Source organism: Nuphar pumila, chromosome 16, assembly GCF_984573655.1.
Source record: "Nuphar pumila chromosome 16, dmNupPumi1.hap1.1, whole genome shotgun sequence".
Classification (NCBI taxonomy): domain Eukaryota; kingdom Viridiplantae; phylum Streptophyta; class Magnoliopsida; order Nymphaeales; family Nymphaeaceae; genus Nuphar; species Nuphar pumila.
The window spans coordinates 9,867,980-9,893,635 of NC_143264.1; the positions used below are offsets into that span (position 1 = coordinate 9,867,980).

Genomic DNA, 25,656 nt, shown 5'->3' on the forward strand with positions numbered 1-25,656 from the left:
CTTCAGGGATTTTACTCGTTTGGTGTATCCACAGGCAACGGTAATTAAAAAGAGAAACTTAAATTATGTGCATTTAATAAGAACATGCATATGGAAAAGAAAAATTGACTAAAGATAATAATGTGTTCATACATGTGCATTGAAATCATGCATATTCCTACTATGCATTAGATCATGCATATTTACTTGTTTCCTTAATTGTGATATATTGATTAATGCATGATGTTTCTTCCCTACTGCATGCTAAATGTCTATATTGTTTAACTTGTGGTCTATATTGATTATTAAATTATCCATCAAGCTTAACAATTGTTCCATATTGCATAAATGATTAATTGAATTACGAATTTATCATAAATGCATCCCTCTAAATTATTGCATGAATCTTATTTATATTTTTTATTCTTATTTATTTTATTAGAGTGATTCATACGTAAAATTCTTTGGATTCTGACACTCTATTTTTTGTATTTTTTGTATTTTTTACAGCCTCAGATGCCTAGTATGGAGGACTTGCTTTTGAGAAGAGTCGCGAGGGGACTACACGACTGCAGGGCAGATTCTTAGAACGGCGTGGTTCTTTCTTTTTGTCTTTTTTTTTTCTTTACTTTTAATTAATAATGTCTCAGACTCTTTATATTTGAATAAATGAAGTTTGCTTTGATCATGGTTTGGTATGAAAGATGAGTATAAGATCCCTTGTGGTGGTGGTTGTGTTTAACTATAAGGCCCGGGTCTTTGGAATTGTTTTCGCATTTGTAAAAAAAAATTGTCACTTTTTCTTGTGTATGAGTTAGGGTCGTTACAATTTACCTACGATATCAAAATTAGCTCTGTAGGCTAGATGAGACAATGATTTATACATGTGAATGATACTTATTGCAACGACTTATACATGTGAAAGATACATTATTAAACAGAGTTCACACATGATTCTTTTGTTCCATAGCTTTTTGGATGAAGCCATTTTCATAAACAGTGATCCAAAAAAATATTAAAAATTCTATGTTTGTGGCCCACGATTCATGAAAATGGCTTCATCCAAAAACTCTTACTTAATAAGACCATCCAGTGTATAAGTATATTCACCTCATGTTTTGTTAAACTCTTAACAAATCCGACAATGTGGAAATTGGGTCATGCAAAGAAGCATGACAACTAACTTTATGGTAAGACTCAAACAGAATTCACATGTGATTCCTGTGTTCCATAGCTCGCTTTTGAATTGATCTGAGACTGTTATGAAACAGAATAATATAAGACACTATATTAAGTTTCACAAGAAATATAAACATCTTCTCAACATTGATTACATACCAAAAGACTTGTAAAACTAAAGCTATCATTCTGGAAAAATTGGTCGGGAGGATAAAAGGTTACAACATTGAAAATTACGTTTGTAGGGTATTATTGCATGTTGGAAATTACATAAGTTAGATATTGATAAGTTGCATGTAATGCAATTTACATAAAAAGCAATATAATGTATTACATACATTTTCATGTGAAGGGTTTGGTTGTTTTTGCTTAGAGGTTGGTTGTTTTTTATACCTTTTCTTGCCAACCAATTTTAGTGCACCCTTTGTCCTCCGGCGACTGCGATCAGAGGCAGGTTTTCTTTTGATGTCCTTCGCTAGGTGAATTTTTTCATCATAATCTACAATGTTCACTCCTGACTTGTTGAAGATGATGTTTACGCTTCGGCGCAACTTCTCATGAGTGTCAATGGAAGTATGATTTTCACCTTCGTTGTTTGCTCTCATTTTTTTGGACTGGTCTTCATGAGCTATAACGGACTAATGGTGAATTAACTGCACATGTTTAAGCAACTCCCTTGACGCTTTTCTCATGCATACATAGGCTTCTTCACTTTTTGATGTCAAATCTGCAACATGCATAAGTGACCTACACAGTTGTTGGTAACAGGAGGCTATGTGGCACTTCTCATCAATACCAGATTGACTGACATTATCTGTATCCAACAGTTCAATCTTTGCTTGCCTCATCCATCTTTGCATTAAATATGACTCAGGTATTTCTTGTATTTTCTCTTGATTAAGTGTCTTTAATGCATGACGACATAAAATACCTTTGAATTCATAATTTTTGTACATACATTCAATTGTTTTATTGTCAACATTGTACGTGACATGTGCTTCTTGCCTTTTCTGATGCTCTTCGCCCTCCCATACAATATGGTATTTGTGCATATTCTCGGTTTGTATGCATCCTTCTATGTTGTAATTCATGACATGTATAACCTCCTTCTTAATCCACTTAAATACAGTTAGTGTATACAGATCTGCAGATCGCATCAATATTTTCATGCCCAAAATTATATCTTGTTCAAGCTCATTTTGTCTAAGACCGTCTACAAATAATTCATATTGTTCCATGAAGCAAAACGTTGTTAAACATAAATACATAGTTTTCTTCAGTGTGGCATGCATAGATTCAACTATTTGTGTTCTTATCATACCTGTACAAAAGTATTGTCTTCCATATGTCAATGTTCACTTCTCTTTTTCTGCATATAAATTTTGTAATCACAGACAGTCTTCAAGGTCTTACATCTGAATCATTTCCTCCCAATCAGACATAAAGGTGACCTAGTCTACGCTCTCAAGTACACACCTTGTAAACTTTTTGTCAAACCATGTCTTCTAATTAAATATGTGTCATATGTTTTTTGTTGTATTTTGAAAGATATGCCACAAACATAGGGGATGATATGCATCTGGTCATATATGAAACACTGCAGCCGCAATTGCGTGATCATCATTTATAAGTACAACTTCAAGTTGCTTCCCATTCATTGCCTGTGTAAATACTTTTAACAACCATTCAAAGCTTTCCTTGGTCTGGTCATACAAAAACGCGTTGCCTAATATACAACTCTGTGAGTGATGGTTCGTTCCGACAAAATGCGCAAATGGCCACTGTTCAATATTAATCTTCATTGTCGTATCAAAAACAAGCACATCATTGAAGCATTCATAATCTACTCTTGACTTTGAATCTGCTTAAAACATATTCACAGCATATTCATCTTTATCCAGTTGCATTGCACTAAAGAAACCAGGGTCAATGCTTGATTTCTTATGTAAGTAATCAACCAAAGAACATATTTCTTTATTCTTCATGTTATCTGTCATTTTCCTTTTCAAGTGGTTTCTTAGATCCATAGGTGTGAATGAAACATTCTCGCGACCACCATCTATGTATGCGTATAAAATGTATATCTTTTTTGGTGCAATGTCGGCGCTATCAGCTATTTCAGTAATTACAGCATACGCTTCAGTTACTGTACACTGTGACCTTAACATAGGAGTCATAAATGAAGCAGATAAATCATGGTTATGATCACTGATTAAAGTACAAACTGCATATTTCTCATTCAGAAGTCTTCTTAACACCATTCTCGTTAGACATCCACATCTTGAATCCGGCTTGTTGCTTGCTGGATTTTCACTTGACTTCTTCCAACCTTCCTTAGAACAAACATATGTCTTTCTCACCATGACATCGTGTGCATTTTTTGACCAAGAATACCTTCTAACACTGAAGCCAAGTTTTAAAGCATAATCATTGTAAAATTTATATGCAGCTTCCTCATTATTAAACTGTATTTCTTCTACAGAAACAGAGTCAGGTGTACTATCATGTACATTTTTAGTGTCTGCACCTTTATCAAGTGTATTGTCACAATCGTCTACCTCATTATCGAATTGCATTTCTTTTGCTGAAACATTCAAGTCAAGAGTGAATCCAATGTATGCATCCTTCTTATCATGTGCATCATTAGTGTATATGTTCACTTCTTCAGGTGCGTCATTAGTACATTTGTTCACTTCTCCATAACTTTCCAATGATTGAGATAGATAGTCTTCATTACAACTAGATGATAAGTTCACCACTGTTATAAGCAAGATATCAATTTGCGTTAGACAGCATATACGTTTACTACGATTTATTCAAGATGCATATAACAATAAATATCGATAAGGTTAAGTCAAAAGCAAGTCAAAGAAACGATTGAATGAATCATAGTATAAAAGCAACAATGATTTGTTATTTGCATATACTATGCATCGAGTTGTTATTTACCATGTCAATAAAATAAATGATTTGTCGTATATGTGTGTTGACGATAGCGGTTCATGTAACAACAATTTAATTATATCTACGACACTGTGAAGCGATTTCAATAGAAATTGCTAAATGAGCAGCAATTTGAATATGAAAATCGTCATCGCAAGCACACAACAATGTATTTCTGCACGCACATATTTTAAAATTCTTTCTACAAATATCTTACAAATCGATACGAGAAAACACATAATATCTTACAAATTGATATACATATCGCATAATATATTGCAAATTGATACGACAATTCAGCATAATAGCTTATAAATCGACACTGCAAAATACATAATATCTTACAAATGGATATACATATCGCAAAATATATTACAAATCGATACAGAAATTTAGCATAATAGCTTACAAATCGATATTAACAAACAAAACAATATCTCACAAATCGATAGTATGTTACTACAACCGCGATTTGTGATACATTGCATATACTGAGTGAATGAACGATACCAAATGGGGTAGAGGCCCTTCTTCGCATCTGTAAACAAGCATTCTTGTCAATAGGTCCCAGCGTCTTACAAATATCGTTAAGTTTCCAACAGTCGAAAGGACAAGATCCACCTGCAATAACAAAACAACGCTTTAATGGCACTCACGACAACATACGTTCTTCAACAATAGCATGATGACATGGAAAGGTACTCACGACGCCTTAATGGCACTTGTTGGAATGCTTGTGCATCATTGTTTTCTTCCATACTGCCTAACGATAATGAAAAAGAAGCGAAGACTGTAAAAAGAGATGACCGACAAATGCCCCTATGACGCCCACCAATGATCGAACCAGCCGATCATGAACCTGGGAATGTTTTGTAACACAAGTCAGGAACGAGAAGGAAGCAATGTGTTGTAACACAAGCTAAAAACCAAGGCGGAAATCTGGACTCGATCGAAACGATGACAAAGGCTGCTCCGACGGCAACATACGACAGTAAAGGGTGTGTCATCAAAGGGCGCTCTTGTTACAGCAGATGGTGCAAAAGTTTACTGCTTAGGGTGAAAACGGAACGTTTGGATTTTGAAGAGTTAACATCATCCTCGACTTTCTGGATATAGGACATTTTTGTCCTTTTCTCGAACCGTCGTTTTCCTTTTTTTGAATGAAAGATATTTTTGTCATTTTCTTGAATTGTCGTTTCATGACGAGAATAACAGGAAAGGGTACTTAAGTCTTTGCAATTGCTCCAAACTCTTATGCTAAGTGATGCTGACACACACGAGAATACGAGCCCCACGTGCTTATATACTTGGCGCTCATTCGGACCCCCGAACATGCATGGTAGAAAACAATGTGTCTTCAGGGGAGAACACACAACACCCCCCACCACCGATGCATTAGATTTGTTTCTTTATAGTGCACTTGCGTCTAGGGATTCACAACTAACCGAGCTATTTCGGCCTCTTCTTGGGCTTTACCCATTTAAGCTCGGCTCGAGCTCAAGCTCAAGCTCAAGCTCGTTCGAAAAAATAAATGAGCTGAGCTTGAACAAGTAGTCCAGCTAAGTTAGGCTCGATAAACCTGATGAAGCTCGAACCAAGCTTGAACAACCAGTTTTTCTTCTCGAGCTGACTCTAGCCAGCGCAAGTCGGCTCAAACCCGGATAGTGTGCATCTCTACTTGCGTCCAAGCCCAACAACATTTCGTTGTTGTATTTAAGTTGATGGCACCGACCCCATTAATTTGAACCTGATTTAATCCATAAAATGAGGCCTATGTTTGAGTTCTTTTGTAAAGTTCTTCCCCTGAATATAATTCTTTATGTTCATCGCGAATGAACGTTTTATTTTTTTATCTTTTTCCTGGTTGTAAAAGTAGGTTTTTTTTACTCGGAGAAACCACCCTAAGCACAAAGACCTAGCTACGCTAGCTCAGCTCCGAGGGCTTACCCCTCTGCCCCAAGGAATCGCCAAGCTTCAACTCATGCAAAGAGGTGACGCCCATAGGATTTAAACCTACCGGTCTAGGCCCTCATCCCACTGCGCCAAACCCCTTGGTTATCTAAAAGTAGTTTTTTACTGGTAAGGTTTTAAATCCAGTTTTACTGATACCTCCTCTGTCAGAGAAAACCAAGGTGGCAACAATGTCCAGTGCAAAGCTTGGCACGACAGTGAAAGGTCTATAACCAAGTTCAATCCTTCCCAGCCACCACCATACTGTGGGCTCCATCAAAGCATCTCTTATCCAAAGGGCTCACCGCCTTAGTTGAAAGACTACGTACTGCGTAGGGTGTCACAGGGTAGGATTTGACCCGGACCCGGCCAGTATCAAATCCTATAGGGTTAGGGTTTGGTTATAAATAAAGCAGGTCCGATTAATATATGGATCCGAGTATGGTTTGTGAAATTTCATAACAAACCCAAGCCTGACCCGAGTTCTGATCAAGATCCATAATTTTTAATGTAAAAATGATACAAAAATTATTAATTTACCAGGTATGGTGTGGGTCTGGTTCATGTAATCCTTATATAGGAGGATGCAGGTATGGTTTCTCTTGTGGTGGGTTTCGATTAGACCCAGTTCTGAACCCGGGTACCATCCTCTCAAATGAGGCTTGGGTCTGGTTCCATCCGAGTTCGAAACCAAACCCGACCTGTTGACACCCCTACGTACGTATCGTTCCCCCTAGCTCTATATAAAAAATGACAACCAAACTGACTTTCTATAGGACTCGTTACCAAGGAATGCTTGCCGGTTCGGCCATGTTTTCCTCCTACCTCCTAATCTTCCTCACCATTATTTCCTCCGCCACTCTTCCGACGGCCACCGCCGCCCGATGGCTGTGCCACCCCGAAGACAGACAAGTCCTAGATCAAGTCAATAAGGAATCCAACTACTCCAACCCTTCATGGATGCCCAACATCGATTGTTGCCGGTGGTACGGTGTAAGATGCAATATCAACACCAGCAGAGTGGTGGAGCTTGACGTTTGTGGGTCTGGCAGGATCCCCCCATCCATCGGCCTGCTCTCATACTTGCAAATGCTTACCATACACAAATGCCCCAACCTCACTGGGTCAATCCCTCCAACATTAGCCAACCTCAAAAATCTCTATTTCCTCCGTATCATCTGGACTGGTGTCACCGGACCCATCCCCACTTGGTTCGGTGAACTCCCTAACCTGAGCTTCCTTGATCTCTCTTACAACCGACTCACCGGTTCCATACCACCGTATCTTGGTGAGCTCCCAAAAGTGACGTGGTTACGGTTGGACAGGAACCAGCTGACCGGTCCGATACCCGAGTCCTTTGGCCGGTTCAAGGGCACCTCACTCTTCCTCTCTCACAACAGCCTCTCCGGACCCGTGCCCAAATCCGTCGGAGACAATGATTTTGAGCACATCGATCTGCAGAGGAACCGGTTCACAGGCGACCCGTCTCATCTGTTCAACAACCGGTCGAAATCATTGGGTTACATCGATCTGTCTCGGAACTTATTCGATTTCGATCTATCGGCTGTTGTTTTCCCCACAGGGAACCTCCAAACCGTCGATCTCTCTCATAACATGATACGTGGCAGCATCCCCGAGGAGATTGTCGATGTGGTGAGCCTGGACGCTTTCAATGTGAGCTATAACAGGCTTTGCGGAAGAATCCCTGAAGGTGGTCCCATGAGAAAGTTTGACAGCTCATCATACTTGCATAACAGCTGTCTCTGTGGCCCACCTCTTTCTGTCATGTGTTAAGCCAAGCAATAGTTGTAGCTTGCTTCTATCTTCTCTCTCACGGGCTTTGTATGCTGTAAGGTTGTGTCAATAATCTAAGGATGGCCAAACCTTATGAATAATGATAATATATTATTTCCATAAAATGTAATCCGAGAGAATTATAAAATCTAGACATGATCTTCTGGTTATTAGGAGCTTAATTTTATGAAATTGCTTCAAAAGCATGAAACCATAAGTTTCTTTCTGTCATTCTTCAAAAACTTCATAAAAAAGCTCACTTCCCTCAAGTGAAATTAAACTTTTGTTGACATTTGGAAATGCACTTTTCTTGCTTGAGGAATTGTTCTTTGAAAATTTGTTTTTCTATTGAAAGTTTTTTTTAAACGAAAAGAAGGATAAAGATATTTTTTACAAAAAAAAAAAAAATTAGAGATTATGCATTTAAATGAAAATTAATACAAGCTTTACCACGATACTTCATATAATTTTTTTTCAGAAAATGATGTGTTTTCTAAAATGACCCACAATTTTTACTATCCTCCACGTGTCCACCTCCACGTGTCCAATTAATCGCAAATGTTCGATTTTTAAAAGTCTTTTTCACCCTTTGCACATTCGGACTTTCTAAATATATACAAAAAAATTTCTTGAATATGTGACTATTTTATGCAAAACAATCTATGTTCTCATATATGTATCTCTTCAATCCGACATCAAAAACTTGTGTTTTTGTAGTTGTTGGAAAGCTGAGACATAAGCATGTAACTTTTTTGTTTTGAGTTAGAACCAAAAACCCTTCAAGAGCTCTAGTTTCTGAGTTTCAAAACTGAAAAAAAAAAATATGCTCTGCAGACCTGCAACAACTGAATAGTTTATCTTTCAAAAAATGAAGGACTTCATAAAATCATAGTTATTCTATATTATTTTTTGGTCACCTATACCAAAAATTCAAAAAAATAATAAAAAGGGCCGACAAATTGACGCATTAGCTTTCCAACACAACCAAGATTACCTTCATCTGATGAGTACTTTTCAATAATCGCACCCTCTGACTAAAAGATATATTTACATGATTTTTTTGCAAACCTCACAAAATTCGTATAAAATATAAGCAAATGGTAACCATTATTTAAGAGGATGAAGAAGTTTGCATATATTTTATGTGAGAATGATGAAGTTTGCATATATTTTATGCAAGGATAAGAAAGTATGCATATATTTTATGTGAATATGAGGAAGTCCACATATATTTTATGCGAGGATAAGGAAGTTTGTACTTATTTTATGTGAATATGAGGAAATCTGCATATATTTAATGCGGATATCGGGTAGTTTTCCTCATAAAATATATACAGACTTTTTCATCCTCGCCTAAAATATATATCAACTTCCTCATATGAGAATAAAATATATGTGAACTTTCTCATCTTCGCATAAAATATATGCGGACTTCATCACTCTCACATAAAATATATGCGGACTTTCTCATCCTCGCAAATATTGATTGTTTTTTTCTTATATTTTATGCAAATTTTGCGAGTTTAATCATATGAATATACCTTTTAATCAAAGAGTGTGATGGAGTCAAAAAGTCTATCTTTCATAAAATGTTTCTCTCAAACTACTCATGAGATCAGGGTGATCTTGCTGGTGTTTGAAAGATAAAGTGTCGATATGTCTTATCAAATCAAGGTGAACTAGTTGGTCTTAAAATGCTAAAGTGTCGATATGTCTACCCTTTTTATTGTTTTTTCTGAATTTTCGATGCAGCTGGCCGAAAAATAGCATAGAATAACCGGGTTTAGTACAATCATGTATGTTCATCTTTTTTTTTTTGAAACGTTGTTAAGGATGTATCTCAACACTTGTTCATCAAGTTTTTAATAATTCAGATATCGTTGAAAATGTATTTTTATCTAGTTTCTTTGTTCTTTTTTGCGTTTCTTCAAAATCTTTTCATTTTAGGTCAAAATTTAGTACTAAATTCTATCACAAAAAAAATGTACATATCCTCAAGAAGCCTACGCATGCGAAGATTAAAATAGTTTTTCTGATACTCAACATTTGTGGTTTCGAAAAGATTTTGACAAATAGTGGATTTTTTTAAAAGCCATCATTTTTGTCTCACAATACCGTCGTTTTCTATTTTTTTTGTCAAAAGAAAGAAAAGTTACATCTTGCTAACGTCTCTTGTTAATTTTTGTTTGGTTATTCTTGTTCTTCCTCAATACTCGATGTTGTACGTATCAAGGCATTTTCCTAGTCTCTCTCCTCACTTCACATTCTGTGCAAAGCTTCTCAGACCCACTTATGTGGACCACAGGGTGGCCAGCCAAAGAACTTAAATTGTGTTGTTTTACTAATCACCGCTTTAGTTAGAAATAAATTTCCAAAAGGCCGCCTTCTCAGTTTTATCATAGTTAAATATCATTAGTCATTAAAAGATTACCAGTTTGCCCTTCTTTTCATATTTCACCATACTCTTGCTTTGCTGAGGGTTTGAGGCCCCAATTTGGGGCTTGACCTTAGTCTCCTCTCTCTCTCTCTCTCTCTCTCTCTCTCTCTCTCTCTCTCTCTATATATATATATATATATATATATATATATATATATATATATATATATATATATATATATATATATATATATATTAACTGAAATATGTTTTCGTTATATAAGAAGGATCTTTTAAGTGTTGCAAATAAATGACTTAAAATTTTCATAAATATTCAAGCATAAAAATCACATTTCTTGATTCGATTACAATGATCCAACAATCGATTCATAACAAATAGACCACGTCAAATGCATCTGCAGGATTAGATTTACAAAAAACCTGTGAAAATCTCGATTCATACCATCAAACATATTATATAGGATCTCTGAAATATGTAAACCCTTTAAACTATTGTGCAATCAACTCAGATCGGATGGCCCTAGTTTTATTAGGGTTACCCCACATGTTAGGGGTAGAGTCTTTTTCACGCAACCCCAACTTTACCCATTATAGTTCCTTCTCTCTTTTCTCTATCTCAGCACTCCCAAACTCTCCTCTCTCTTCGTCCACCACGATCATCGATGCTGACCACCACCATCGCTAGCCACCACCGTCACAGGCCTCTAAGTCTCTCTCTCTCTCAATTAAACTCTTGCCGCCATCTTCTGACCCTCTCTCTAGCCATCACCGTCCTCGACCACCATCATGGCTTCATAATTACATCGCATAGATCCAAACCATCAACTTGCCATGGATAAAATGACTGGAATCATTTACATCGGACTCATAACTCTCACACCTCACCTACTTGTCGCCCCCTCTTTTTTTCAAGGCTCCTTCTCATTTCATATCTCTCTCTCTCTATCTCTCAATGTTGGTTGGCCCACCAACCGGATAACCCTTGTGCTAGTTTGCTTCTTGCTAAATATGGGGATCCAGCTCTTATCCCGGTTCGTCTGGGAACCCGAGGTTTGGCACTCTCGCACTTGCGTAAATCGTGGTTGAGGGCTTTAGCCTGCTTTAGAGACCATTTTGAGGACTCCAGAAATTTTGGTAGTGGTTGCAGTGGGCATTGGCACCAAGCGGAGAGTTTCTCACAAAAAAAGTCTATAGATCGTTGCTACCGCTAGGGGCTGATTGGTTGCCTGAGGATGTGCTTTGGGTGAAGGGTCCTTCTCCCCGCTCTGGAGTCCTGGCTTGGTTAATTTTGCACGATAGGATCTAGACCTATAGTAATTTAAAGAAGTGGGGCATTCAGCTCCCGAGTTGGTGCATGCTTTATCAAGCTACAGAAGAATCTACGTTTCACTTGTCCTGGTCTTGCCCAATATTTGTGAAAATCTTTAGCAGGACCTGAAGGCATCCAGAAGTATTTGTTAAGGAGGAGTCCTTTGCGTTAGATCTGATCTTGGGGCCGATTTGTATTAGGTGCAGCAAGAGGTGGAGGTTCATCTGGCGGACATGGTTGCTTACTTCTTGGTGGTTTGATGGCGTGAAACGATGCTCATTTTTGTCATATTCCAGTTAACATTCAAAACCTGGTGCATAAAATCTTGGTAGATGTTTATGTGATCTTGCGTATGCATCTTAGTGATCTTCCACTCCCTCCTGCTGAAGCTACCTATCCTTTGTCGCAATCTGGGCAAGCGGCTCCGGCGTGAGCCCATTTTATCTGTCTGATGTTCTTTTTTCTTGTGCTTTCTTTATTTGTTTTGGCTTTTGCTCTTGTTCAGTTCATGGGTTCAACATTTTGTTGATCTTCATGAGTGGTAATGTTGAATTACTTTCGTCTCTCTCTCTCTCTCTCTCTCTCTCTCTCTCTCTCTCTCTCTCTCTCTCTCTCTCTCTCTCTCTCTCTCTCTCTCTACCACCATGGAGAGTCCTATCTTAAAACCCTAGGGTTTTATTTTTCTTTTCTTTTTTTCAATTTACACTTTTTTCTCTCGCATTTCCTTGTTGAAGAGTAGATTGCTTATACTAATTTTCTTGCATTAGTTTTTATTTTATTATATTTTTTAGCCATTCAAAAGATATGTAGAGATCAGAAGGGTGGTGATGATCAACTACAGTTAGGAATACAACATACTTGTCACGATTGTCGATGTCATCTACCACTACAAGAAAAATGCTAATTAGCGACAGACATTTGCGATGAATTTTTTGTTGCAAATTTACGACGAAATAGCGAGAGAAAACTATCTGTCGATAACATTCGAAATATTTGCAAAATTAGCAATGAAAAGTTTTCTCTCGCTAATTCTGTCACTAATGAGCGACAGATTAGAGACAAAAAAATTTCGTCGCCATGAAAATGCTAATTAGCGACGAAATATTTTTGTCATGAATCTGTCGCTAATTAGCGAGAAGATTACCGAGAAAATTTTTGTCTATAATTCATCCTTAATTAGCGACGGATTAGAGACAGAAAAATTTTGTCGCTACTTTTCGATTTAAACCAACCCATTTAAGGCGCGAAATTTTCCCTCTCTCCCCGTGCAAAATTTAAATCGACTATTTCGTGGAGGACCTCATTGACTTCTCGAACGAGGACAACTTCTTGGCAGAGGAACGCGAGGAAGAAAAGGAGTCAGAGTTACCTGCAGGCACTGGAGGACCAGGCCGGCCCGACCTCTTCGGTCCGGTAAGTGGTTTTCTTTTCCGAGAATGACTTTTTGTTCCCGGCCTAACGATTCTATTGGGGGTTCTGGTTTCAGGTCGATGAACAAGCGAGGGAACCAAGTCGGGAGGGCACCGGAGAACACGTCAGTTCGAAGGTGTAGTCATTGCATTGTGTAGAACACCCCGCAGTGATGGGTCGGGTCGGACAAGCAGGGAACCAGGTCGAGAGGGTGCCAGAGAGTGCGCATGAGAGTGCACTGGTTCGGAGGTGCACTCTTCTGCGTTGTGCAGAAGACCCCACAATGGTGAGCTGGGCCAGAAAAGCAGGGAACCAGGTTGGGAGAGCGTGCTGGAGAGCGCGTTGATTCTATGCAAAAGACCTTGCAGTGGCAGGCCGGGCCACTCGGGTGCAACGCATGTGTGGTGTGGTACAAGTCCGGCCTATTGCTGCCAGAATACCGCCCGGCAAGGAGCAATTTTTTTAAAAAAATTTAGTGACGGATAATATCCGTCGCTAATTTAAAATAACGACGAACTCGCGATGGATATTATCCATCGCTAATTTAAAATAGCGGCGGACTCGCGACAGATCATGTCTGTCGCTAATTTGTCGCAAATTAGCGACGAAAGTAGTGACAAATCATTCTTGTCGCTAATTAGCGATGAGAAATATGCGATAGACGCTATCCGTCGTTAAGATATTTAGCAATGGATTAACGACGGATAGCATTTGTCGCTAATCCACATTTTTCTTGTAGTGTACCAGAACTGAGTAAGTTTTTTAATGCTAGATCCGTCCTCTATTTTTTCGTATTTTTCTAGGATTTTTCCTCTTCGTTTTTTGTTAATAATTTGTATTTGTTGAGACTTTTTGTTATTTTTTCCTTTTGATCTTTCATCATTTCTCAGTAGTTCCATAAAACTTGGATTTCGAGGTTTCTTTTGGCCCAAAAAGATCCTAGATTTTAGGAGTCTTGAGCAATTTAGGACTGGTCTTAAGTAGCAATAAGGATTTATTTTTTTCTTTTTTTCATTATTTTTGTACTTTTCATCATGAACCCTGAGAACAAAACTTATGACACTAGCTAGTGAATATGTGTTACAGACCCTTCTCTGCTCTATGTCCGACCTGTCTCAGAGTTGGACCTGCCCAGTCCAGGATTCGCCCCAATTCAGTTGTCCAACCTATCCCACTCAGGTTAGGACTCTGTGAAATTATCAAAAGTCCAACTCAGCTTGGAATACTACCCATGCAGAGACTATAGAAGGGTAGGGGTAGAGACTATGGCGAGATGCCCTCATGGAATCTCATCTAAGATGGGATTGTATATATATCTTACATTTTAGTCCTTTTGTAAACCTATTTATAGAGGCGCTTAGCTTAGGTATTTTTTAATGAGATTTATTGAGTTCAACCTCTAAATATCATTTTTTTGCTCTAGTTTGTTGTGTTGAGGAAAAGACTCTTCTCCCCCACCAGTTGTTGTCTTGGAGGGATGCCTGTTACCCTGTTTATGTGAGCCAGCCTCGGGAGAGACGGCCCTCTCTCTCCTCTACTGATCACATTGACCACCCGTGCCCCCAACAGCATGCATCCCTCATGCTCCCTCTATGAACCAATTGGAAAGACAACCCTCTCTCTCCTAGCTGACTCGCCCCTAACTGTGTCCCCTGCCCTAGGACACGTCTAACTCTCTCTCCTTTGTCAACCACCTTCATCGTGTCTAGCTGCAACCGAACACACCGCCCTTCACTCCCTATTGTTGTTGTTGTCACAGTGTATCCTCTGTGGTGCAATGAACCGACTTGATGCCCAAGTCACGCACGGTGTTCTCGTCGGGCGCATGGACCTCTCTCGAAGTTGTGCCTCATCAGCGAACCCAGGTCCACAAAGTTGGCCTCCTTGAGAGATCAAACTTTGACATTTGGTATCAAAGTTCTGCATTCCTACGAGCCACGTCGATCGGGGCGTCGACCAGTTGACTTCCCCAGTCAGATGCAGCAAGGGTCCATGCCCTTCTCGGTTCTGTTTAGGTACGATTCGATGCACGGGTGGGATTTTTTGAATTATCCTTAAATGTTATAGTGTAGGACTTATCGTGTGCAGTGTTAGATCAGATCCAACATTGATCTAACCCGAACCCGAAGGATTTGATTTTTGTTTTTTGTGCCCATCATATTTTTGGGTTTCCAAAGAGCCGGACAACAGTCCCAACAACTTTATGGACGTGAGGCTGAATTCTTTACAAGTTTGCACCAAGTTGGAAACGTATTTCAGTGCAACTTAGGCACTTTTGGAAGGGTCTGACCAACCCGGGTGCTCGACCATTGTTCCCGAACGTGTTTGTCTTACGTACAAAAGACTCATACTTATCCGGCCGTGTGCATGCATGATGCTAAAGGGGACTGGGTGGCCTTTGCTTCGATTTGCTTTAAGGAAGAAGCTATCTGTTGTTAACACTGGTTAGAGTCCCAACTGGGAATGCCTACTTAGGAGGGTTTTTCCAGAGCCCTAGTGATCCGCTTTGATTCATTAGCTTACACCAATCACCATGTCTCCTTGTCCAAGATCCTCCAACATAGCAACGTTATCGATTACCAAGAAAAGTTTGAGAGAACCAGTAACCTTGTTACTAGGTGGCCCCAAGAATTGTTGATTGAAATGTTTATTGTGGGTTTCAAACCGAACCTACAAATCGAGGTACAAGTTGTGAGACCTATCTCCCTTATGTAAGGTCTTGAATTGGCACGAATGGTCGAGAAAAAACTGTCTTGATAAACTCGCGCTAGATCGGGCCAAGTGGGACATCCAGTTAGAGGTACATGTCCCAAGGGAACCCGACCTCTAACAGGATTGTGTCCCTCCCCACACACAAAACCGATTCTCCCAAGTCCAATGAGCGGGCCATGAATCACCCTACACAACAGGGATGGACGATATATGCACACCCTAAGTTAGGGGTGAAGCGACTGTCACGCAAACACATAGAGGAGTGTCACATAGAGGAGTGTCGCAAAAAGTGTCTATATTACCACTGTGCCGAGGTATGGACCAAGGACCACAAGTATAAAGCCCTAAATATGTATGTGTGATAGTAAGGTCGAGGACGGTGAGGCCGAATAGTCTGATTCAGGATGCATTGGAGGAGGTTCCAGAGATATTGTACAACACACTAGCCGGCGTTGAGGTGCCTTAAACGCTGAGTGTCTGGCAAAATCAGTTCATTGACCATTTCAGTGCTAATAGACACCGGTTCGATACACAATTTCATGTGTACTCAGGTGGTTAAGTGAGTCAAGTGCGCAACTATATATATATATATATATATATATAGCGCGAGAGAGAGAGAGAGATGTGGTTGTCCTGTCATTTCACTGGTAACTAAGAGGAGAAGTATTGCATTTAATGAAACATGTATTATGAGTTTTTCTTATGAGAGAGAGAGAGAGCTTAAATGAGAGACAATGTGCTTTAAGTAAGGTGTTTCGTGGGATTATAAAAGTAACCATTTTTTAATAGATAAAACTTTGTGTTTTTTACTTATTGACTGAGAACAGGGCTTCAATCACTTTGAAGTTTGGGTCTCTTCCCGAACATTCAAACTTATATATCTCTATATATATATATGAGAGAGAGAGAGAGAGTAGAGCATAGGTGTTTGAACATTAGCTGCTTGGGGTATGTGCTCAATGGGTTTTTCTATTCTTCTGATTTTATTTTGCAATTTCGACCCTATAAATGTGTTAGGCATGGTCGTTTTACGAGGAATCCACGCCTCGATCATATGCTTTTCGATGAAAAAAAATGATATTTGGAGCCTCAAAAATTTACAAAGATTTAGGACAGTTGATTTTTCGAATATCATAAAAACCCACCCATGTGTCGGAATCGAACACTTCAAGAGCTGATCCCTATAAAATCAAGTTCGTAAATCACATTTATACTGTCAAAATTTAAAAATAAAACAAAAAAACCCTGAAAAAACCATCAAGATCGTATCGAAAGCACCTAATGTTCAAGCACCTATGCTCAACTCTATATATATATTCTATTTCTATTATCATATTGTTCTATATACTAATACTATACTGAGATTTTCCTAAAAACCAGATTTTTTACAATATCACAAGATTTTCCATCATGAAGATTTCCTAAACAAAAATTCTAACACTGACTAGCTGATATGTAACTCCACATTCCATGGCCTCCCTCAAAGCTAAGAGCTTATGATTCAAACCTGGATCCTTATCTAATGATATAACACTAGCTGGCAACACCAACCTGCTTGCATTCGCAGAAGATGACTGATGACATCATCCTAGAGTCCCCAACTCTTTGAACTGCCACTAGAGGGACTTCAAGTTCTCCAACCACACAGAGAACTTCTGAACCAATTAACCAACCAGACTCATTATGAAAGTCCAAGTCAGGTTGGCTATTCTCCAAATGTCAGCTCCTGATCTTCCTATCTCAAAAACTTTTCAACTCTCTCTATCAGAAGCTGTTCAAATGAGTGACGGTCATCTTCCTTACATCATTGTACCCTTGTCCAGCTATGCACTCAAAACCAAGGTTGTCATACTGAGAACCGGAAGCCAGAAGCGAGAAGCAAGATATTTAAAAAAATGTATAGGAAGTAATTCGAGAGGAATAAAAAAAGCAATATAACAATTGAATGAGAATCAAAATGAAACACAAATAAAAACTAAAATAAAAGTGACTTCTAAAATTTCTGATTTTTAGCGTAAGAATTAAGATTTTTAAAAAAATCTAAAAATGATGATTGCCAATTTAGAGAAAGGACATGGAAGCCGGCGAGCAACGTGAAAGAAAACACATAAAAAACATGAAAAGTAAAGTGAACATATAAGAAGAATAGATGGAGTGTGTGGAAAGGATAGGAGAGGCATGAAAGAATCGAGATTCTCATCAAGTTTCAAAAGTGTAGAGTATCATGCTTCCGAAGTTTCCGGAAAGTAGGTTTCCCACCTATCTAAGAAGCTTCCGGTAACTCTGATCAAAACATATGGTGATCTTTTGGCAGACCTTTATGAAATGAAACATCTCTTCTTGTTCCGAAGGAACAATGGATACAGGTATGGGCTAAGGCACTTGCTCCAAAGTCTTTAATCTAGATCTGTCTTAAGTAGCTTATATGGGTTGAACTGGCCATGAACCAAACCTGCCTTAATCAGGAACTCCCCATTCTTTTAAAATAAAATGCTCGTACTAATTCATCGGCCTGATTGAGATATGACCAAGAAACACCCATAGGCCTGAATCCAACTAATGTGTTGATTCCACTGGCATAACAAATATCTTATTGGGATTACCTAAGTGGGTTTTCAAGCTCTAGTGAAACCCGTTTAATTGACAGCCTCAATCCTCAGGGTGCACCTTTTGTCAAGTCAGTGCCTACCTAACAAAAGAGGGTAGCTTAAGACAACTGAAGGAAAGTAAATAACGGCATTTTCCTGCACAATGTTGATTCACTACATATCCATGTGTCTTTGTGTTAATAGGAATGGTATAAAGAACTAGCCCAATTTGCAGTATAACATAAATCCATAATAGCTATAACTGATACTCATATTCAGATCCACTGAAGCATAAATACAAAATGGTGTTTAACAGCATTCAAGAAACCCTTTCAGCATAGACATGCTCTAGAAATTGATCGCTGCAGTTCAATCCCACCATTCCCAACAGTTTTTGTTGTTATCACTGTAATTACTATAATATTATTATATTTATTAATATTTTCCAGACCATGTCTATGCCCAGCAAGTTCACAACACTCACAGAAAGGCCAACAGTCTTCGTGCCCAGGAACCATCCCAAATTGCGAGGCAAAAGGAGAAAAGACAACTCCCTAGAAATCAAAGCAGGAGTATCCAATAAAAACAGGCACGCTTAACTTCCAAACACAAATGAAAATACCAAAGTGTCCAACAGTCAAGGTAAAGGGTGAAACTCCATCTCTTCCATGGTAGGCCATGTCAAAGGCTTCTGATCAGAGAAGCACCTCCACTCCTGCAATGAATTGACAAACTATGAGAACAAGCAGATACTGTTGATCAACAGCATTCAAAAATGGTCATGCTGCTGATATCTATGCATACGTACTAAAGTTGGTGGTAGATGAATGGTCATATAATTGAAAAAAGGAAAATTTACAATCTACTTAACAATATTATGGACTTGCTTCAAACAATGTATGATGTAGAGAATAACTGTATGATGTAGAAAAGAAAAGAGAAAAAAATTGAAGATTCAGTCACATTCAGTCCTAATCAAACTTCATGTAGAAACTTACATTAAGGCATGATCTTCCACCTCTGGTTATCTCCCTTGGCCCATTGCCACAGCACAAGGATTGTGCCGTTCCTTACTCCTCCGTGGTCCTTGTCCCCATGGAAGGCATCCAAATTGAGCTTTATATTGTTCACCATCCTGATTGTTCTGAAACCCTGGCCTAAGTCCTTACTTAACGTCCAAAGAACCGACTGATCCAGCTCATCCGGATTATAGCGAGTCAACCGAACCTGCCAGCAATAATTGACAATCCGCCAAATCAATTCCCTATTAATGAATTACAACTCTGCTATGTGAAATGTAAGAAAATTTTATTGAACGCAAGAAGCTGTATACACAGGCAAATTGAGACAGAGTGGTGATCATGTTTTCCAATGCATACAGATCAATGAGATAACATAATGAAAGAAGTTTTGATCATCCATAACAGATGGAAGGTTGAAGAAAAGAAATGGCCGACATCCACATATTGAGAGAGAGAGAGAGGAATTTTCAAATACCCACAAGACAAATAATTCTCTGATAAAACACACATACAGAGAGAGAGAGAGAGAGAGAGAGAGAGAGAGAGAGAGAGAGAGAGAGAGAGAGAGAGAGACCGGCTGCGTCTCTCCAACCGAGTGCTGCAAGGCTTGACCAGTTGCCTTATTCACAAGCGCAAAGCTGGGAAACCCCTCCTGATCCTTCACTCTCGTGCTGTACTTCTCATCCTTGATCCAGTGCTGCACACATTCACCCCCATATTAACTCTCATTCCAAATAAAACAAAGGTAGAAAAAGCACCAACATATCACAAAAAAAAAAAAATTGGGAAGCATGCCTGATAAGGATCATCAGGGTTGGTCGGTGCAAGAACCACAGAACCATCCCTTATGGTCATGGAATACTCGGTCTCAGCCTGGCAGAAGACCCTCAGAGTCTGACCCTGAGGGCTGCTCTGTGGAGCATGTTCATGGCGGTGGAACGTGGGGAACCAGTGATGGCTCTCATTGTGGACAGCAGAAGGGTATGGCTCAGGTGGGGGAAGGCCCTCCTCATGACCAACATGCTCCACTCTTGAATAGCCCTCTGGATATGATTCATAGGCAGGTGGTGGTGGTGGTGGTGGAGCGTACCCATAATCAAAGGAATAAGGGCCCTGCTGGGGGTAGAACTCTGGATCTATGGGTAGGGGAGGAGGAGGAGCGCCAAATGGAGGAGGGGGAGGTCTATCATATAGTTCCTCACGGCGAGCGCCAAATGGAGGGGGAGGTCTATCATATAGTTCCTCACGGCGAGGATCGGAACGGGGACGGTATTGTTCTTCTTCTTCTTCCTCCTTTCTGTGATGATGAGCGTGCTTACTGTGATGATGACCAAATGGGTAATCCATTGTTCCTTCACTTAAATCTGTGAGCGACGGGGGAGATATTGTTTTCTCTCTCTTCTGATCAAGGTAGATGGAATAGCTTGCTTCTTTTGTCTGACAGGGTCAATGATATATATAAATGCAATAGGTGACACCTTTACCTGTTAAAGCCACTGTTGAGGTCTGTATTTTTCAAGGGGAGTCTGACTTTGGATCTTTTATGCTGATGACAACAGTTTGCTTGATGGGTTGTCTGTCAATTTTTATTTTCTCGTGGTTTTAGTGGAAATCTTTTTCATTGATTTTGGTGGGGCTTCAAAATCACATAATTGTGTTACGGTGCGTTGGTAGCGTCAGTTTTGTCGGCACCGTAACTCTTTCTTACTTTTGGTTTATCACATAAGATTTACACTTCATCATACACTTTACAAAGTGAATCTCATTTTGCAAAGCAACCAAACTTAAAAGTACCCTAACTAGAAAGTGGAAAATGACTAGTTTCAGAAAGTAAATCTAATTTGTGTGAGAACACAAAGAGTTTTCATGAGATTTTTGAAACTGAATCTTATTTGCACAGCACCTCACAATCAGCCAAACTTATTTTGTTTTTTATTCAACAGTCAAGCTGGGTTTGGCAGACCCAGTGTCTTGCTTTAAAAAATATGTATACTTCACAAAAGCAAAACATATAAAAAAATGATTGTACTATTTTTAAAATAATGTTATTTTACAAAACAATCACAAGATATCATAATATTTTTTGGACACTCTCCCAATTTTGTCCAAACTTGAAGGCAATTTTTATGATTTTACCTTTTCACTGAAGCACGGTTATAACAAAACTTACCATTTCAAAGAAACTGAATTCAATTTAAACTAATCGCAATTCTCGAATGTAAGATTTATTTTTTTACTATTTTTTTTTTACTTCACTCTCATCATTCTTATCACCGTTGCCACCATCATCACGACATCACCAACTTGTTCTCCATTATCATCATTGCTATCACCACTTCTTCACCATTATCACAAGCACCATCATCGTTACTATTACTTCTCTACAACTATCATCATCACCATCGTTATCACAACAATTATTTTTTAGTAAGATAATTTATAGTCATTTTATTTGTGCCGATTATATCAATAATTTTCAGATCTTTCTTTAACAACAAAGTACTTTTAACTCCACGTGTCTACACGAAGTCGAGCTCTTGTTATAAGAGAAAAAACACAATAGCTTCATTATTACAAAAGATCTTCAGTGACCTTTCAATAGAATCCACAATATCATGACCTAAAATAAAGTATTCAATCCATATTGCCTGAGATGAAGTATCGTATAGAGCAATAAATTTTGCATCAATGGCTTTCAAAAAAAATTCAGTCTTATAGTGAGAGATATTTCAAATATTCATAATCACTCATAATTGCAAAAGCAACAAGCTAAACCTAGTTGAGCGCTCTCACTTCTCATAATCAACCTCCTCATTAGTTTTGCTATTGTCTATAAGAGTGGGTTAATTGCTCTATATAAGCTTTATATCTAAAAGGTAAACATGAGATCATTTATTATTTATTTATTTTTAAAGCAAGCATAATAGGGTCATTATCATTCCACTTTGGTGAAAACAATAATACTCAGAATTGTTTTACCTTCTTAATTCTAAAAAAATTGATACTTAATTGATGAAACTAGTAGATTATGTAACCAGAGACAATTTGGTATTGTATATTTGAGTATGAACATGCTTCATGGGCTGATAAACTTGCTTTATAGGCTGGTGTACATACCTACCATTATATCTTATGTGAATTTGGAAGACAATGACCTGTCTTTGGGTACATAGTCCAAAAAACCCTTAATCAACATAACTCAGATCAGTTTAATGATTGCAAGAGTGAGTCAATCGAAATCTATTATTATAAGTATATTCATATTGCAAAGCATACCACAACACATATACTTTGAATTCAGTTATAATCTCATGCTTAAATATCATGGACAACTCAAAATAATATGAAATAAACATAATATCTTGTTAAAGCCACCATCCATGATAAAAATATCATATGAAAGTATGAGAGAAATTACAAAAGCATGCTTTTACAAGTAATACCTGGGACTAAGTCTGGAAATGGCCTTGAATGGGCCCTTAAAGACTCAGAACTAGTCATAGAAACCCATGAATCGATCCTAGAAACCCTGAATTGATCATAAAAAGCCCTAAATTGGTTCCAAAATACTTTGAACCGATTACAAAGTGTCTGAATCGATCCCAGAAAGATCGAGTATGTTTTTTAATCAGTTTTGTTCTATAAAGGGGTAAAAGGGTTCGATTTTAGACTTGATCTGTCCCATAGATCCTGACCCAGTTCACCAAATCAGACTTGTGACCCGGGCTAGATCCAAGGATCCAAACTCGAGTTGCCCATAAACCGGACGCCCAGTTCAGGTTCAGAACAGGTCCCGAGTCCCAAGGACTCAAACCCGGTCCACCCAAAACCTTGTAATGGGTGTATGTCGCATCAAGTCGAGGACCGGTCCACCCGAAACCCAAATAGTGGGTCTGGGTCTTGGATTGAGTCGAGCCAAGTCAATGACAGATCTGATCCACCCAAAATGGATTTGAGTATGATCGGTTCGGGCACAAACCCGGTTCACTCGAAACCCTAAAATATGTCTAGGTCCAGGACTGGGTCTAACCGAGTCAGGGACAGACTCGATCTACCTGAAACCCCAAAAATGGGTCTGTGTCCGACCAAGTCAAGGATAGACCTGGTCTACCCGAAACCCCAAAAATGGGTCTGAGTTTAGAACCAGATCTGACCGATTCGGACACAGATCCGGTCCACTCGAAACCCTTATAGAGGGTCCGAGTCCTAGACTAGATCCCACTGAGTCGGGCTCAGACTCGGTCCAACCAAAAGCCCTGAACTGAGCCGGGTCAGCCTCAGACCCGGTCCACCCAGAACCCTAGTATCACCCGTCAAGCTGAGGCTCAAACCTGATCCACCCAAAAAACCCACTAATGGGTTTGGGCTCGAATTGAGTCCCATCAGGTCAGGAGTCACTGTAGCTATAGTGCTACAATGAAAACCCTACGCCCCACCCCAAAATACATTTTTTTTTTTGTAGTTAGGGTTACACCCCCCCCCCCCCCCCTTCCACTTCCTTTACCACATCTGCCACCACCAATGGCCAGCTGCCATCAACCTCAGCCATCCACCGGCTGCCATCAACCTCAGCCATCCACCGGTGACTGCAACAACAAAGAACGAAAGAAAAAAAAGAAAAAATATAGGAGGAAAGTGGGCGAACCACCCACTCCCACTGCCTACGTCGCCAACAACCACGTAGTTGGCCATAGCTGCCATCACTGACGGCCAGCCGCAAGTGATCCCAGTGGTGGAAACAAAAAGAAAATGCAGGAGTGGGGTGGGCCAGATTTATCCCGGCATTCCTACTCACTAGCGGCGACCACTGCCGATCTCGACAAGGCCCTGCATGGTGATGGGCCTCCTGTCGACATCTCTCCCTTCGCCAACTGACTTTCATAAATCAAACAGCAGTTCGATGAGGGAGAAGATACAACTAATGGATTCGGCGAGCACGACATTGATGCCAACACACCCACAACCGTAACACATGCAGCAGAAACACAGTGTGGGCTCAGAACACTGTGTTAGCATAAATAGCCTTGGAGAACACCACTTACCAAAAGCGGCCATGACCAATTTGAATGAAGCTTCGATGAAGGTGGGTTGTCGGCATTCTTATCAGTCAATCGTTACCCTCGATAAGCCCAGACCCCCAAGTTGAGAGGTGAGTGGAATCCTTGAATCCAGAGAGAATGAGAAACGGGTATCACATGCAGCTCTCATCAAAGTCCCATGGTGGCCTACTTATAGTGGAAGATTGGGTAGTGGGAGGTCCACATTCATGGTCAGTTATGAGAGCTCTTCTCATTCTCATAACTGTCTTATAACCATAACCTCCAAGAACTGAAAAGCCCCAGCCACTTTGTTCCTTTATGTGCTCGGGTCAATATGAGTCACATATAGGTTGGATCCGATCCAAACTATAACAGCGGTTTGGTTCACAGACTTCCCAACCCTTCCTAAATCCTGATTAATTTGGAGACGATTGGATCCCTCCCTCACAATGTATGTCATCTATACTTTCTTATCCTTTTAAATGGGCATTGCTAACAGGTCATGAGACAAGCCATCAGTGTGTAAGTTTTCACTAAGAATATCATACAAGGGACACGACACGAGAATAAGTTGAAGCATCGTCGTAACTTGGAAGCCAACCTGACTCGAACAATTCTTAACAAGAATATTTGAGGTCCTGTTCACAGATGAGGTCCCACGTAGCAGTGCTTTCTTTACACTCATTTTTATACAAGCCTTTTCTAGCTTATGCTTACTGCCAACTAGGAATCGATTCAAGTTTATCTTGAATTCCCCATAATATTTGTGGTTGTGTGCTCATGTTAAAACTTTGCTTGGTTAAAACAACTTGGGACACAGTTGTATACAATTATGTTAATGATGACAATTCTTTTTTTAATGACAAGGAACCCTCGCCGAGAATCGGGTCACTTAATGAACCCGTAATTCATGCGTAAATTTCACTTTACTTTGGTGATGAGATAAGATAATCCCTCCTGTCTATTATAAACTCACACCAATTAATTGTTGGTGCACTGTAGGCCATTGATTTTTTTAACTCAAAAAAAAAAAAAAACTACTCAAGGAACACAATAAGACAATCCAAAGTATGTTTTGACTAAACAAACCACAGAGATCATATACAATGTTCTCGATCAACAAGAAACTAAAAAAAAATTGTTAGTTTCTCTTAGAAAGTATAATACACAAGCTTTGTGGTCATCATCACATTTAAATGTCTGTTTTTTCTTAATGCATTTCAAAAAGTTATCTAATCTACCTAAGGTAATTCTTTTTTTTTTGTCGTATATTGATAGAATAAACCATCTTTTTTCTTTAATGAAATAAAGGTTGAGGGCATCTTAGCTTATT

General features: G+C 39.2%; 2 protein-coding genes across 2 annotated transcripts; one reads left to right on the forward strand and one right to left on the reverse strand.

The window, feature by feature from the left end:
* The first annotated feature begins 6,861 nt into the window (after positions 1-6,861).
* Positions 6,862-7,845, forward strand: LOC149812890 (polygalacturonase inhibitor 2-like). Its single transcript, XM_089991009.1, has one exon. It carries the CDS (start codon positions 6,862-6,864, stop codon positions 7,843-7,845), a length of 984 nt encoding a protein of 327 aa, XP_089847135.1.
* Positions 7,846-18,653: 10,808 nt separating this feature from the next.
* Positions 18,654-20,712, reverse strand: LOC149812891 (ricin B-like lectin R40G3). Its single transcript, XM_089991508.1, has 4 exons — positions 20,080-20,712; positions 19,859-19,981; positions 19,261-19,489; positions 18,654-18,977 (listed from the first exon to the last, which is right to left on the reverse strand). The coding sequence occupies exons 1-3, from the start codon at positions 20,629-20,631 to the stop codon at positions 19,262-19,264; spliced, it is 903 nt and encodes a 300-aa protein (XP_089847634.1). The 5' UTR covers positions 20,632-20,712; the 3' UTR covers positions 18,654-18,977; position 19,261.
* Positions 20,713-25,656: the final 4,944 nt, after the last annotated feature.

Excerpts from the sequence above, each read along its gene's own strand:
- LOC149812891 (XM_089991508.1), bottom strand. The coding sequence starts at position 20,631 with ATGGATTACCCATTTGGTCATCATCACAGTAAGCACGCTCATCATCAC. Across the intron at positions 19,982-20,079 it reads ACCCTGATGATCCTTATCAG|CACTGGATCAAGGATGAGAA; the intron begins GCATGCTTCCCA and ends GAATGTGTGCAG. Across the intron at positions 19,490-19,858 it reads CGGTTGGAGAGACGCAGCCG|GTTCGGTTGACTCGCTATAA; the intron begins GTCTCTCTCTCT and ends TATTGCTGGCAG.
- LOC149812890 (XM_089991009.1), top strand. The coding sequence starts at position 6,862 with ATGTTTTCCTCCTACCTCCTAATCTTCCTCACCATTATTTCCTCCGCC.